Source organism: Chroicocephalus ridibundus, chromosome 4 (genome assembly GCF_963924245.1).
Source record: "Chroicocephalus ridibundus chromosome 4, bChrRid1.1, whole genome shotgun sequence".
Lineage (NCBI taxonomy): Eukaryota > Metazoa > Chordata > Aves > Charadriiformes > Laridae > Chroicocephalus > Chroicocephalus ridibundus.
The window spans coordinates 68576204-68592344 of record NC_086287.1 but is presented as its reverse complement, the minus strand read 5'-3'; the positions used below and the strand labels follow the sequence as shown (position 1 = coordinate 68592344).

Below are 16141 nucleotides of genomic sequence, written 5' to 3'. Positions count from 1 at the left end.
AGAGGATCATCGTTTTGGACAGTAAGCAGGACTTGCTTTGGGTTGGCTGCTTTGCCACTCTTGATATTCCACATAAGAATTTTCGAACAATGAACTTTCACCTGAAGCCATTTTCAAGTCCAGCATTTCAGACGTTATTGTATGAAATAAATAGGAAGAGAATTTTTCATACCATTGTTGCATATTGATGGCCTGTAGCAATATCCATTCCAGTAACGACAGAGATTTTGTACCCTCTGTCTCATCGGGTGCGCTGCGTCACGCCGCCTCTGGTTTACTAATAATCAAAATGCAACATCATCCCCTCCACGTTTTGTTTAGCTATAGGGGTGGCTAATGGTGTAATTTAGACGTCTGAATGCTTTCTTTTCATGTATGGCGGGGATGACCTGGTGAACACGTGGGAGACTTCGTACGGTAAATGTGTCGGTGTAAAACTAAGTGCAAGGTGGTGTTGTGCAGAGCGGTGGTGTTTCAGACGAGTGCTGTATCTCCTGTCTGGTGGGCATGGTGCAGGAATAGATGTAATTTGGTTTAGGTGACCAGAGGAAGGATATTTAGAAACCCTTGGAGGTGTACATTTGATTTGACTGCCCCCTGAGTCATCAAAAAGCTCAGCCAGGTGTTTTTGCACATAAAAGTGTGAGAGGACGCCCGTTCAGACAAGGAGCTGATGGAGTCACCTGGTGATGGTCTCTGTGCTGAAGATGTTGAGCAGTTTTGTACAGAAACCTTGGCGTCGAACAACTTGCTCTCTGCTGGGAACCTGTCCCTGTGTAAGTCAGGTGCAAAACCCGTCCCTGCCAGTCCTGCAGTGGTGGTTTACAACTGCCTGACACTCATTTGGCTCCACGACTTATTGCAGGAAGGGAAGGGGAGCTTGGTGGGGAAAAAAAGGCTATTTTGGGTCAAAGTATGTTCCACTTGGTTTATTGCATATAGGTATGAATGGTCTCCCCTGGTGTCAGGCAATGAAAACTTGGATCCGTTGTGCTCTCCTGGGGTTTTTGTGTTGTTTTGGGGCTTTTTTTTCCCCCTCTTTCTTTTGGTGTTTTTAGAGTATTTTGGGATTGGTTCATTGTTTGACAGCAGCATATGGAGGCTCTGGCTCCAAGGCTGTGGCTAGGCCCAAGTCTGGCCTCTGTAAAATTCTGTGTGATTCTGTAAAATGAGCTTGAGTGTATTTCACAGGGCCCTGAGGCCTGTGGTGTGGTCCTATCCCCTCTGAATAGAAGGACGAGGTCAGGGGAGATGCAGCTGCTCAAAACTGCTTCAGATAGTTTCCTTAATTAAGGGAGCAGCAGCCACTTTCTCTTTCTTGGACCAAAAAGGGCCTTTCATGCAGCATGTCCTTTATGTTTATCATGAAGGCAGCGAGTGCTTCTTGCCTTCAGTAACTGCTGCCCCAGCCATTGCTTCCCTGAGAACAAAAATAATCACATGGAAAAACAAATTGAAGGCATTGTTGTCCCTTTTTTGGGGGGAGGAGGGGTGGTGGGTATGCTTAAGATGGCTTTTCCCAAAGCCTCTGACGTCTTTCGGCATGAAGAAATGTTCCAGCCCATCCCAGTGAAGTTGTGCAAAGGCCTCTTTTTTTTTTTTTTTTTTTAAATTTTTTTTTTTTAGGGCTGTTTGCATACAAAGGAGGAGTTTAATCTGAGGCAGGGATTTGGGGATTATAACAGTGATCAGGAGGTTCTCCTCATCCTTGTTTTCTTAGCGGTGTCGGAGGGCAGTGGCTGCAATCAGCGGCAGCGGGATGCAGGACCAACCCCAGCGCCGGCACTGGGTGTATTTTAAGGAACGTATTTACTTGCAGTTGCTGCGTTAGGCAGATTTCACTGTCATGCTGTAAGAAAGAGATTGTCAAAACCTCATTTTCCACCAACTATCTCCATGGAAGAAAGACAAATTTATATTGCAAAATGGTTGGGTTTTGTTTATTTGGGGTTTTTTGGTGGTTTTTTTTTTTGGGTGGTGGTTATTGTTTTCAACCAAGCAAAATGGTTTGTATTCACAGTAAAGATATTTTAATGTTTATTATCTTTGAGAAAGACAGTATTTAAAACAGAAGTGTTTCGTTTTTATAGCATCAAAATTAAATATTTTTCTTATTCTGCTGCTTTCTTTTTTGGGCACGAGTACTTTTGTTTATGCTGAGAAAAGTTAGGCAAAATATTCTGAGAGGTTTTGTTTCGTTTAAAATCTGCATTTTTAGTCTAAAAAAATGTAAAGTCTGACTCCTACTCAAGTTGCAGGAAAGCTCGCTGAGAAAACTGAAGCTGCAGGGTGAAATACGACTCTGTGTCTCAGGGCATCTGCTTAAGCCAATAAAATACTGTCAAATATATTGATGGTTAGAGAACTTATGGGCATATACAAATCAGACAAGTACATAGGTCATGATATGGCTGGATGGGTCATAACTTACTAATTTTTAAGAGTTGAATAATTTCTAATTGAATTGTTCATAAATCATTTCTTACTTCCGCATGTTTGGCAAGGAAAAAAAAAAAAGAAAAGGAAAAAAAGAGAACAGAAGGATTTTATAAATAAAGACCATAACCATATGGCAAAGCAATGACATATATGGGTGGGATTCCCAAGAATGCATTGGAGTAACAGAGAGTACTTTGGCAAACTGCATCCTAAGAAGCCAGCGAGTCCATATCTGCATAATAGATTAACATTTATTAGTCCAATATGTGTCTGCCATGATGTGTGGACATAACTTTTTAATTAAAACTTTCCATTACAAGCAAGAATGGCTTTGCCTTCTCTGCAGAAGAGAATTTATTTACCTTCCCATGTTATCCACGCTGTCTGAGTGGACGTGCGGAGCTCATGGTGCTACTTCTGCACTAGGAACTGGGAGCTTCCAAACAGAGGAGCAGTTTAGGAGTAGCAAACGCTGATAAAATGCATCTGGGTGAGCAGTCATTTTGTGCCAAGTTATTTGAAAATACTGGAGTATCTGAACTATGTGAGTATACAATCTAATGACTTTTTGTTTGCTTTGAAGTTAGCAATCTAGAGGCTTTCCAAATCCTGTGCTGTGGCCGCACTTGCTCTGAATGTCACTGTGTTAAGCAGCGCTGAGGGTTTGGACGCTAGAGCCATGAGATGCTCCATCCCTAAGGATGGATTTGATGGTCTCAGTCTCTTCATAGTCATCAGAGGCCACCCCAGGGCACGGACAGGAGCTTGCAGTGGGTTGAACGGCTGAGGACCTCTCTGAAGAGAGACATCTGCCTTTCCTGTGCCTGGTTTTTGATTACTGCATTAGCATAGTGTTTGAGAGTCATCTTTCTTCCCAGTGCTTTCCATAAATTTCAGTGCACTGTTGATCAGCGTGGGTTTGTGCGCATGTTGAGTTAAAGCTAGGGGAAATAATGAACTGAAGTTAAATCAGACTTGTGACATTCCTGGAGGATGTCTTTTAAGAGAGAATTTAGTCAACAGAATTCCTTTTTTTTCTTCAGGGATCTCTACGTATACTGCAAAATTATTTAATTTTTTTTAAATTACTCTTCCTTCCTCTAAAACATACATATATATATATTATTTTTTAAGCTGAAAAGTCCACTTCTGTTTACAGCCAAACAGGATTCTGTTAAAATTCCTTATAATAAAGAGAAGATATAGATAGATAGATAGATAGATAGATAGATAGATAGATAGATAGAAAGATAGATAGAAAGATAGATAGATATCTCAATGTTAAGATGCAGCAGAGGGGGAAGGCTTTTGCATTCATAAAAAAGATAAAACCCTGACAGTATCTAACTAAGCTTTGCTGTAATTTTAATGTTACCAGTTACATAGGTGCTGATAATACTTATAACATGTTATTTAAGTGAAGTTCTTTTGACAGGGTAGACTGCATCCCACTTGAAACTTGTTGTGGGAGAGGAAAAGGAGGAAGAGAGAAGTAAATGCTAAAGTAAAGATGCTGTTAATTATTTTTCCCATTAAAAATCAAATAGAGCTGGTTTTACAATTCTGATTACATAAAGGGAAATAAAACATGCAAGAGGTTCAGTGAACATCTCAAATACTATTTTAAAATACTTCTCAAGCATTTGAAATCTATATGATGAAATTGTATTCTGCAGCATGCAGAAGCTGAGTGTGTGTTCCCAAATTATCCTGCAGCACATTTATATGGATGATTTAAAAAGCCCTGGAGCCAAGAGTTTAGAATAGAAGTACAGACAGATTGAGACTGGTAAATATAGCAGTGCTAATAGCGTCTCTCTCACATGCAGACCGAATGTTGTAGATGAGGAGTTTGGCATATTTGCTTTATTCCGGAGCAGCAGAACCCTGTGAGTGTTTTGCAGGTCACCTGGCAAGAGGGTAAAGCCAGTCGGGCTTATGAATTTAACAAGCCAGAACCAGATGAATAATTTTTGGAAGTATTTTTTGCTGTAATTTCAGCCTCTGAAGCCCACGCCTACTCTCCTTTCAAGCGGGTGAGAATTCACATGGGCTGCAGCTGGTCATGAATTTTTCAGTTCAGTGCCTTATGTAGAAGATCCCTCCTGTCCAGAAGTTCCCAGTGTGAGGAAGGCTGACCCCTGCCAACCTTGTGCTCCTGTGCAGGTTACTGGGATCCAGACCGCAGTTCTGGGTCAGGACTGAGTATGGTGCAACCCAAGTGTCTCTGCATTCCTCTGGGGGAATGATCTCCCTCCAGCCAAGGCAAGCCTTAGGGCTGCCTTGGCATCCACCAAGGGCTGCATGGCTCAACCATGGGACCTTCCTGGAAGGCTGGAAGCACAATGTATCCAGCTCAGGCTTGGCTGGGCACGGAGACAGGTACTCACGCTGGTCCAGGCACGCTATTCCTGAGCTGCCAAGGCTGCAACACCTTGTCCAAACCAAGCCAACAGCAGCTCAAGGTTGCTTGTAGACAGCCTGCCTAGCAGATCCCAATGGATCAGTGTCTAAATGCTATTCTTTAAATCATGGCTTTGCTGACTACCTTTGGGCATGAAAAACCTACCGTTTAAAAAAGGAGTTTTGGTCTGGAGCTTGAATGTTGCTTGTCCTGGTCATTGAATTAGTGTAAACTGAAAGATGAAGAGGTACCTGGGGAGTCTCCGGAGGTCTGGTGCATTTTATGAGATAACTTAGTCCACTGAGTCGTGCAGACAAGGACTTGGGTCATTGAGCATGGGTGTTAGGAATGTGTGTATCCACCTCTGTGCAGCTGTTGGTTGTAGTGGGCTGTTACTGGAGTTTTCATGGGTTTGGCATTAAAAAGTTCCCTTTAAATGTCTTCACTTTTGGAAAATAATTACCAGGGTAAAGGAAGCTGTATTTGCCATAAATGATACCTCTTCTGGTGAGCTTTGCTTGTTGCTGTTCATGGGGAATTTTTCTGCAGCCGTTCCAGCTGTGTGTCACAGATGGTAGCTTGAGTTGTTCTCCATATCTCTGCTAGTGGCATTTATTTTTTTTTTTTTATGGTGTGTTTCCATCAAAAGTAATCAACTATTTCTAAGAAAGGGTGATAAACACAAAATTACTATTGAGGGGGCTCCTGGATGAAGTGTTTGATTGTAAGCATGAGCTATTCAGTTTTCTGGAGAAGTTCCCCGAGTCCTCCAACATAAAATCCTGGCCACCGCACGTGAGAGTCTTGGTTGGGTGAAGAGATCTATACTCTGCTTGCTTTTACAGACTTAAAGTAACAATCTTTTTTGGTGCTCGCTCAGATCAGGTGGACCAAAACAGCAGGAAGTGCCTCTGACAGATTTCAAGATTCGAGTGTCTTCAATGAAACCCTGAGGATATCCAACATCCAGCGACACCAAGGAGGACGCTACTACTGCAAGGCTGAGAACGGCTTGGGTTCGCCAGCCATAAAGTCCATAAGAGTGGACGTGTACTGTAAGTAAACCGCTTGGGAAGTTCTTACTATGCTTTTTATTAATTCTTATAATGTCTGGTGTTACAAAGAAGTGACCAGCTCTTTCTGAAACCCAGTTTTAAACAGTACTTTAGAGCAGGTTCTGCAGCTTTTGGGGGTATTTATGGGCAGAAGACTTGTGGCTGCTGGCAATGAAGTCAGGTGGGGCTGCTCGCATATGGAAATATCTTTAAACAAAATCACGATAATTTGGTGAGAAAGATGAAGCTCCAGTACAACTCAGCCTGCTTAGATATCAGAGGACGATTTGTCTGCAGCTTGCATAGGGTGAAGATCTAGTATGTAGCACAGCCCTTAATCGCTTGTATTTTTGACTGTGCTTGCCCTCAAAACTGATATGGGAACAACTACAGATTGTTCTTGTGTTTTTTGCTTTAATTGCTGCTGAAAGATTTTGCCTTTTTTTTTAATGGCAATCTCTTCATGTTCCTGTGATATGCAGTTTCAAGCTGCACTTGAAATGTTGAGCAGTGAAAAAATACGAAGTATTGACAGAAAAAGAGGGAATAATTGAAAGCATCGTACTGCAATAAAGGCACAAAATGGAATTTAAAGAAAAAAATAAATCCCATTCTGACTTGCACAGACTCCAGTGTCAGTGAATGGGCTGGTTAGATGAAGCACGGCTCTTGCTTGTGATCAGGTAGTTTATTGGTGTCGGCTTAATGGTAAACTTTGCATCTGACACTGTAAATGGTGTGACCGGTCTCAGCTGTTGGAAAGTGAGAAGACCTGAATGCCTCAAACAACTGCGGTTTTGTGTACACTTCAGATTAAGAAAAACTGATCAAAATCTGCTCGAAGTGCTCCGAAGAGAGCAAGTTTTTGCATATAAACTTGGAGACTGTTCTAATGCAAGTAGTGTTGCGTAAACAAATATGTTTACATGCCACATACATAGTTACAAAATAGCTAGAGCTCGAAGTTAGCCTTTTAATCTCCCGAGTCCTTCAAAGAGAAACCAAACTGTCTTATGACTATACAAATATTGGGCTCATGTTTCCTTAAAAGTACCCTCTCTCTGTCAGATGCATCTCAGGATATATGTTAATTTAGAGACCCAAGTGGTGACAATTTTGGGGGGCTAGTTGTGGGATTGGGGGGGGTGGGGGGTGGGGGTGTGCAACTCAACTGCCTTTTTGTGTGGTTTTGTTGCCTAGTTTGTGCACTTAGGTTCGTGATGTGCTTAATGAGCTATAACATACCAATGCCAAATTTGTAAATTTGTAAAATCTAGTGGGAGGTGTCCCTGCCCATGGCAGGGGGGTTGGAACTAGATGATCTTTAAGGTCCCTTCCAACCCTGACAATTCTATGATTCTAAATCCTTTATGAACGATAACTGAATCAGGAATTAATTGCTCATTAATATGTTGGAGTCCAATAAATGAGCAGGCAAACTTAATGACCGATTATAAGCATACCATGCAAAGAAGTTCCAAGCATCCAGTGTTGGTGTCGGGGCTGGATGGAGGTTTGGAGGGAGGAGCGAGCTGGATGCCCAGTCCAGGCAGCGCTCGGTGCTCAGCGGGGCCGGTCGTGGTCCCAGCACTCGGGTCAGGCTGCCCCAGGGAGCCCCAGCGTCCTCCACGCACACACGGCTGCTGACAGCATTTCCTAGGTCAGCCATGTGTAGCTCTTCAATTCAAAACCCCAAGAGCAAATGTTTAAGTCTGTTGGATACTGTTTAAGCACTTCTCTCTTACCCCAGCATCCATGTATTAGATTCTCCTTAATTCTAAATTTTAGGCATGGTTGTGAAAACTGACGTTGGCAGGAAAAGCAGTCTCAAGTCTGGGATGCTACATGGTCCAAACAATAAGGGTTGAGAACAGTTGTTTTGAAATTTTGATTTTTTTTTTTGAATTTCCTTGAGACCTCCATCTGGATTATGTCTTTTTCCTTGCATCGTATTTAGTTTAGCTATTACTGTGTGCTATTGGATTTGCTGTCTGGGATTTATTACAGGTTTAATTTTGGTTTTTACATCATACGATGCTTCTTAATGTGCCTCAAGTACAGATGATGTCTTTCTGGAAAATACAAACTTCAGGTTCCAGCTGTGATTAAATCCTGGGTGATTTCCCTTCGTATGCAGGCTGATATTTCACTGGGTATTTTCATATGTTAATGATCAAATATTTGCAGGCAGGCAGTGTTGCTGTGGTAAGCTTAAGGTGCCAGTGAAGATTGGATCTAGCTGTGAAAAAGATACAAGAAAAAACCCTGTACCCCACAGAAAAGCTCATAAGAAATCAAAGTATTGGAAATTGAATGTTGCTGTCAAAATTTCCAAGTAGCTTAAAATATTTTTCAGTTTTTAGTTTGTTTTTTTTTTTTTGTTGAAACTTTCTGGTTTCATTTTCTGTTTGTTGAATATTTACTTTGTATGTTGTGTATTCCATGTCAAGAACTCTGGGCAGTGGTGAGCAGGAATATTGGGGGTGGGCGCTTTTTCTTGAATAATTGCCCATGAGACGCTTTTGCTCAGAGACCCCAAAACGAACCATAAGGATCACAAGTACTTAGCCAACATTTTCTATCAAAATGTGTTTTATTTTTTTAGCGAACACACATTTAGTGAAATTACATAGGAAAAGACAGTTTTCTTACGGATTTAGGTAACTGTCACAAACAAACCTGGGGAAAAGAGATGATGTTCCCTTTTGAAAGCAACACTTTATCATTAGAGCAAAAAAGAAGTGTTTTTCACTTTTTGATGAAACCCTCAAATGTGTTTAAGGACAGAAGTGAAATATTTATATTTCTTAAAAACTGTATAGGTGAAAAATGACTTTAGAAGCATCTTGGCTTTTAAAGCTACAGAGAGAAAACAATATTAAAATTGTGCTCCATGTTAGCTTTGGCTCAAGAGCACTTCCTAAGGGTTAATTTAAGTCTTCAGCCTCTAATTTAAAATTTGAAAAGGCACTATATCTGTAGCTTGAAAATGAATTGTTGAAAAAAATCCACAGAAAATCTTTGTTTCCTCATTCATCTCTGTTATTGACTTGCTGGCTGGTTGGGAAGTTTTAATATCAACATTTGGATGGGAAATCTCACTCTCCAGTAATTTCCTGTTTTTCATTTTCTAGTTAGCTCTGGCATTCAGCAGCACTTGGAGCCACGTTTGCTGCTACTGCAGTAATTAATTATCCGGATATAAGTGGTGAACGAGCCAGAGCGTTGGGCTGTGTGAGAAGAGAGGGGGTAGTTAACGTTATTTTATGGACTTTCTGCAGTCTTGAAAATGCTTTTAGTCTTATTTTTGTAGGAAGGCTCCATCAGAGGCTGCCAGATGCTTTGCATAGATCTACACTTGTCAGGTGGCTTATTTGTTAAAGAAGTCTCAAAATATCATTATTAATTTCTCATGATCTCAGATGACTTTGACCAAATCTTCTGACTGCTTGGTCCTAGGTGTTCAAGAGGTACTTGGTGTGTCTTCTGTAAAGATGATCTAAACTAAAGCTCTTGGGTGGCTGCAGAGCGTTTACAGCAACCTGTGGGTGGACACCAGTGGTTGGTACCTGGCCTTACTGGGGTGTTTTGGGTCTTGCCCATGGTGTGGTTGGGAAATGACAGTGAACTGCAGTCCTGTGCCAATCTCCATCCCCATCTCTCACCCAGCACTCATTTATGTTTGGGACCATCTAGAAAGGGTGGACACCAGGTCTCAGTTCACACATTGCATAGCAGGATCTAGATGGAAGCTTCATTCAGTATTTGGAAGTAAATAATATTAGTGGTCACAGATAGATGCATCTTATTCCTTCATTGCTGCAAGTTCAATACAGGTCCAAAGGTTACTTGTTATAATTTTTGTGTATTCAGGTATAATTCTGATTAACCACTTTGTAAAAAAACTAGCAGGCTGTAAGTCTGAATTATATGCTGCTTGATGGTATAGTACTTTTTTCTTCTCTAAGAAGTTAAACAAAACCCCAAACACTTTATAACTGCGTTCATGGGTAAGGAACACAGCTATGGAGTTAAACAAAACTCATGCAATCCTTTTGAAAATAGACAGGGGGGTAAATCCTCTGTTGGACTGAAGGGAAAAAGTGCTTTGTGAAGAATGAGAGGCTCACGTTGTTTACAGTCAGGCGTGTAACCGTGTCCCCTGATGGGCTGGTTTTACTTGGATCACATCAGACGTACCTGCTGGATGACTACACCTCGGAAAGCTCAAGGAAAGTCCTTCAGGTGCAGCATTCCCATCAAGCTGCAATTAGTTGAGATGCTGCTTTTAAAGATGCGTCAAGGAAGAGAGGGAATTTGCTGGCGCTTCGACAGGTCATGGCAGTGGGACCATACAGTCTCTTCTGTTCCTATAACACAGGCAGATCTAAGTCAAACCTTTGAAAAATAGCAGTCCCTTTTGGTCTGGTGTCAAAATACTTGAATGTAAAAATGGTGAAGACGACCCAGTGGTTCAGTGTTGCCAAAGTTCTCATTTATTCTACAGCTCCTTTTGGAAAGAGCGAGGAGTCCAAGCCTGTTCCTGGGCAGGCACAGAGCTTTCTTCCAACACTTCTTTTTGGTTTTCTTTGCTATTTTCTTTCAGAAAGATCTCCTTTTTGCTTTCTGGGGGGATAGGACTGTGGTGAATAGACTGGTAACAATCTCTTCTTTAGAAGACAACTTTCTGTCCTTATTTTATGTGTCTAAGAAAATAGTTTTTTGCTCTCCCAGCTTTGGCTGAAGATCCTTGTCTCTCACATCAGATTGAAACAAATGCGCTTGGTCCCCGTGGCAGCGTATTCTCAGGAGGGAGGTTTCCATCCTTGTTGAGCCACCAAGAGAAGAAACTGCCTCATATATCCCAGCTGTATTCATCCTAGACTTGAACTCTTTTTCTTCTTTCTCTGGAAGTATCTCTTTAAACTACATCTCATCTTTTCTCTTTGAAGAAAAAGCTTTTGTACTTGACTCCTAGCAAAATTTTTGCTTGACCTATGGAGGACACTTTCTCCTTTTATAAGGAAGGAAACTTACGGTATAAATAAAGTATTTTGATTTAAAGAAGCAGAGCTCCTACAAGGAAGCTTTTTCTGCTTGTTTCTGAAGGGCAATTTACCAAATTTTTAACAAAAAAGTACTAATTGCTTAATTGAAAATGTACTTTTGTATTCCTCTTGCTTCACGGATACTTACGGACACAAGGGCAGGCTGTACACCTTGAGTAAAAGAAGGTGGGGCAAAATAACAGGTTTGTGTTAAAAGTTTTCTTAGATTTGGAAGTCAGGATGAAAATTGTTCATCAAACAGATTTAGTGCACAGATATGTTAAGATTTTATTGCGTGGTATATAAGGGACATACATTGTGCACAAAACACTGCTTATTGAGGAAATCTGTAATTCCAGGATTAAGAGGTTGATCTGGGGGTTTAGGGGGAACAATCATTTCTTTTGCTCAGAGATCCACTTAAATCTTTGCTTGCAGCTCTGTTTCCAGAAACCGTCCCGTTACACAAGATCAGTTAGATCCACCACGAGGTATTCCTGTTTGCATGAGACATATATGGTCCTTCCACCATCAGCTGCTGCTGTGTGCGCTGGATTTTGGTGGCTTTTCCATTGCAACAGCATTATGGCAAGGGGGAGGCCAGGGCAGTTGGATGCAGTTTATTCACAGCACACAGTTTATCCTGTGGTGGGAATATGTCCTGTACCAGTTCCAGTCCTCTGTATTACGCAAAGTTAGAGGAGGGGGGAGGCTCCTGCAGGCCCTGAGTTGTTCTTCCTAAATACCTCTTGATGTACATGTGTATTATGTGTAATATTTGTGGGGGTCGCAGTTGCCTTGGGTCTCTGCTTATCACCTGTGAGGGTTCCCTAACTCACTCACTTCCAGGTTCAAATCTCTTATTTCAATTTTTTTATGGGTTACTTGCATGGTTTCAGGTTCTCTGATGGGTCTCATGGCATGTGGCTGCAGCAATTGCTTTTGCTGTCTGTCGTCTCCATTGACACAAGGAAGTTTGTGGTGTTGACAACTTCCCTGGGCTAGCTGTGAGCATCATCAGGATGGCATTAGCAAGGAATGCTCAGGATTACATCCTAATCTGGTTGTGTCAGTGAGGAAGAGATCAAAGACCTAGCTTTGGTCTTAATTCCAGGCTCAATCTTAGAATCGTAGAATCACAGAATGGTTTGGGTTGGAAGGGACCTTAAAGATCACCTTGTTCCACCCCCTGCCCTGGGCAGGGACACCTCCCACCAGACCAGGTTGCTCCAAGCCCCGTCCAGCCTGGCCTTGAACCCCTCCAGGGATGGGGCAGCCACAGCTTCTCTGGGCAACCTGGGCCAGGGGCTCACCACCCTCACCTTATTAATAGGAATCATTTTATTCTGAAGAGTACCCTTTTCATAGGTGTTGTGCATGAAAGACCTCATTAATGCCTGTCTCAGACCGGAGATGTTGCTTGGCTGTACCTGTCTCCAAGGCTTTTTGATGCAACTCAGGCCTGGAGTCAGGAGGGACGGGACCTCCCAGCTTCAACATTTACCATGTGGGATTGACTGAAACATGTTCAGTGTTGACAGATTATTCTAGCAAACAAGGAGCATCACAGCTTTCCTGCCTTGGGATGACACAAAATGCTGCTGATAATATGTGTCAAATGACAAAAATATCAAACTGCTAATCTTCTTCAGCAGTCGAGTGTGTCTCCTAGTGGCATGTGCAATCACGAGTCTGCAAGAGAAGTGTTATTCAGAGGGAACGCGGGGTCTGTAATTCAGAGATCGTGATGCTAATTTCCCTTGTCAATCTGGAAGAGGATGTTGTTGCAGGGAAATGTGGAGTGTTGTGCAGAGGGACGTGGTTGCATTGCTCTCCATCTCTGTCATTAGTGTTAATGGCAGTCACACTGCTCCGGCCCTGCGCTCGGCAGTCCCAGTTCACCCGTAATTTTCTGCCCACTGCACAAATCCTGTTGTTAAGAATGCAGAATCAAATGCAATGTCGATAATTATTTAACTCCCAATAATTGCTCCGTGGGGCCGCTGCAGAAGTGCTCGGCATCATGCTCCACTTTCTGCTGCGGCGCAGGGCCATAGGGTTTGAATGTCGGGAAGCCACGGCTTCGCTTTATCTCTTTATAAACGGCATATACACATGTGTGCACACAACTAGTGTGAGAACGCTGGCTTATATAGAGCGAAATAGAGGGGATAGTGAAGATACAGTACTGGGAATGGGGAGGGGAATTAGCTGAAACCACCAGCTGCTCCTCACGTTGCTCCATGTCCTTCTCAGCCTTCCCTGGTTCACCGCATTTCTAAGGAGCTGGATTGCAACTTGCTGGGATGAGGAGGAGGTGATGCTTTCTCCCGGAGTGCTATTTTTGTCTGGATGAGATAATTGTGTGCTCTTCTTGAATGATAAGAAGGCTGCCCTCTGATTCCCTCTTGCAACACTGATGGTATGTGGCCAAGTCTGCCTGACACTGGGAAGGAAAGAGGGTGGGGAATTTTGGATGGAAAAATATTTAAAAATGAGATCTCTGCACTAATTCTACTGAAGCAATTAACACGTAAGTTCACAGGAAGGATTTATAGCAATGGACTATCTGTTTTATGCATACAACATTGGTGGTAAAAGTAAGTATTGCAGATGGTGATTTCTGGACGAGTCTTAAAAGTACCTCCTTAGGTAATTGCCGCATTTCAGTCTTTCAGCATCCCACGTTCTCCAGTTTCCATTGCATGAAAGTCTTAAAGAAATTCCTTTCACTCACTCAGCTTTTTCGTCCTAAATAACTTCCAGATTTTAAAATATGGGCCCTGGCAGCATCCACTTGTGTAGGATCACATGTTATTGTTGCTGCTAGAATGCCTTTGAAGCAGGTGGGTGGTGTGTGTGCGTGAGCTGAACCTCTCTTCTGACCACTGTAGTATTCCTTTACTTTTTTTTTTTCTGAATAACACAGATGTAGCTGTTGGGCTAGTCATATTATTGTGACTGTAACAGCAGAGTAGCAGCTTAATCCTTTTTTGCTTTGTGGTTCACCTGGGCAGAATGTGATGTTGACGCTTTGGCACCTGCTGAGCGCGCTCCGCGTGCTGCTCGGGTGCTGAACCCACTCCAACAGGTCCGTCTCCTTCTTGTGCTGAGGACTCCAAAGCTGGACACAGTTTCAGATGTGCGTAGCACACATTCAGCTCCTGTTGGGCTTTGCAGTGGGGATATTTCCTGCGTGGGCAGCACCTTAATTGCACGGTTTTGTGGTGCGTATTTTCTGCACGCTTCTCTGCAGACATTTACATCGGTCTCCTGGCTACAGCAATTAAGATATAATTCAGGGATCGAAAATATAGTTCAGTTGCTTCATTATTTTCTGTGCTGCCTCTTTGACTTGTATTTGCCTTGTACTGGCTGCAGTGAATCATGCGCTCTTATTGCAATGACATTTTTAATTTCCATCTCTGGTATCTACCAATATTCATTGATATGTTATTTGATCTTTTTGTTTGGCCTTTCATTCATTAGAAGCTCAGTGACATGCTTAAATCCTCATTCACATGGTTGGATGAAAGACCAGAAATAATGAATGCAAATTAAAAAAAAAAAAAAGAAAAAGAGGGAAATTAATATAAAGCAATAGCATAAGCATTGGCATATAAGGAAAGCAAATATATTAATCTTTCATCACTTTTTTTGCAATAAAAGACGACACTTTGAAATGAGATATTCTGCAGATGGAAACCATTTAAAAGCTTTCCAACACTGGTAATTGTAATATTTCAACATGAGAGAAATACAAATTTAATTTGTGGCTTTCTGATTATTCCTTCTTTGAGGTCAAATTTGTGCATTACAACATTAAAGCCTCTGCAAAGGGCTGTTCTTGGAGTTTGCTGGAAGAGGCCCATGTCTTGGCAGTCGGCAGCCCGGTGGTGGGAGAGGCCAGGCTGGCTGGGGTGGGTGGCTCCAGGGAACGCTCCAGTTGGGTCTGCACAAGAGTCACAGCAACTGGGGTATCTGACAATGTGTCTCCATCAGACACCAGTTCATTCCCTAACTTGTAGAAACACAAAGATTTCGGTTCAGTCCGCATGAAGTACATGGGTTTTGGAGCCACAGAAGTGTTTGGAGAGTAAACTTCCTGTGGGAGAGGTGCTGCACATGGGGCAGTCCCATGCACAAATCCAGGCTGGGTGGAGAATGGATGGGGAGCAGCCCTGGGGGGAAGGACTCGGGGGTGTTTGTGGATGAGAAGCTCAACATGAGCTGGCAATCGTGGAATCACAGAATCATCTAGGTTGGAAGGGACCTTTCAGATCATCGCGTCCAACACTGACAAAACCCACCTGTAACCCATGTCCCTCAGCACCACGTCTGCCCAGCTTTTAAATACCTCTAGGGATGGCCATTCTACTGCTTCCCTGGGCAGCCTGTTCCAATGCTGGATAACCCTTTCGGCGTAGAAATTAATGAAATTCTATGAAGAGAGGAGGAGTACAAGCAACTGCTTTAGAGATCCCACACTTATATGCACAAGGCTTTTTTGTGAGACTACCAGAGCCACTGCAGAAAGCTAGATATTAGTGTGGACCGGTTGGTGTTAAGCCATCTTGTCGTGGCTTCCTGGACTTCTGGAAGTTAGCAGATCCTTGGTGAATATATCCCTATGAATCACCTGGAGTAGCATCAGTCCTGTCCACCAGCAATGAGCAGATGTCCTTTGCTCCACCACTGGGAGGTAGCCACAGTGGGGTTTTTGTGTGATCAGCAGCCTAGGTCAGCCAGAAGCAACTGCTGAAGCTATGATCAGATGTACTAATGCCCAAACTTGCTGCCTGCTATTTTTTGATCCATCCATCTCTTTGTTTCCAGCACCACTTTGAAACTCTCTTCTGCTCAAACAGAGAAAAAGGAGTTGTGCGTAGTGTCTGAGGTCAGAGAAATAGCAGCAGCCAGGGATGCTCACCAGTACTATAGATACCTGGTGCAGGTTGGCCACCACGCAACTGCGGCTTTACTGGGAGCGCAGGGAGAAAGGGATGGAGGAGGAAAACGACTGACCTCCAGTGCTGTCGAAGGAGGTTGTTCAAAACCATCCTCTCGGTGCAGTGCCAGGACTCAAGGCCCTGTCTGAGAATTTTTTGCAATGGCTGAAGCATGAGAGCATTAAAACATGCAAACATCTTGAGGAAATTGTGCCTTTCCTTAAAAGAAATGTGGAAGGGGTAGAT

General features: G+C 42.7%; 1 protein-coding gene across 1 annotated transcript in view; it reads left to right on the top strand.

The window, feature by feature from the left end:
- The window catches only part of MDGA2 (MAM domain containing glycosylphosphatidylinositol anchor 2), a 369386-nt gene that overhangs the window by 147023 nt on the left and 206222 nt on the right, over positions 1-16141 (top strand). The window contains exon 3 of the mRNA XM_063333753.1: positions 5724-5898. Within this exon, the coding sequence (XP_063189823.1) occupies positions 5724-5898 (175 nt within the window). The remainder of the gene's footprint in view (positions 1-5723; positions 5899-16141) is intronic.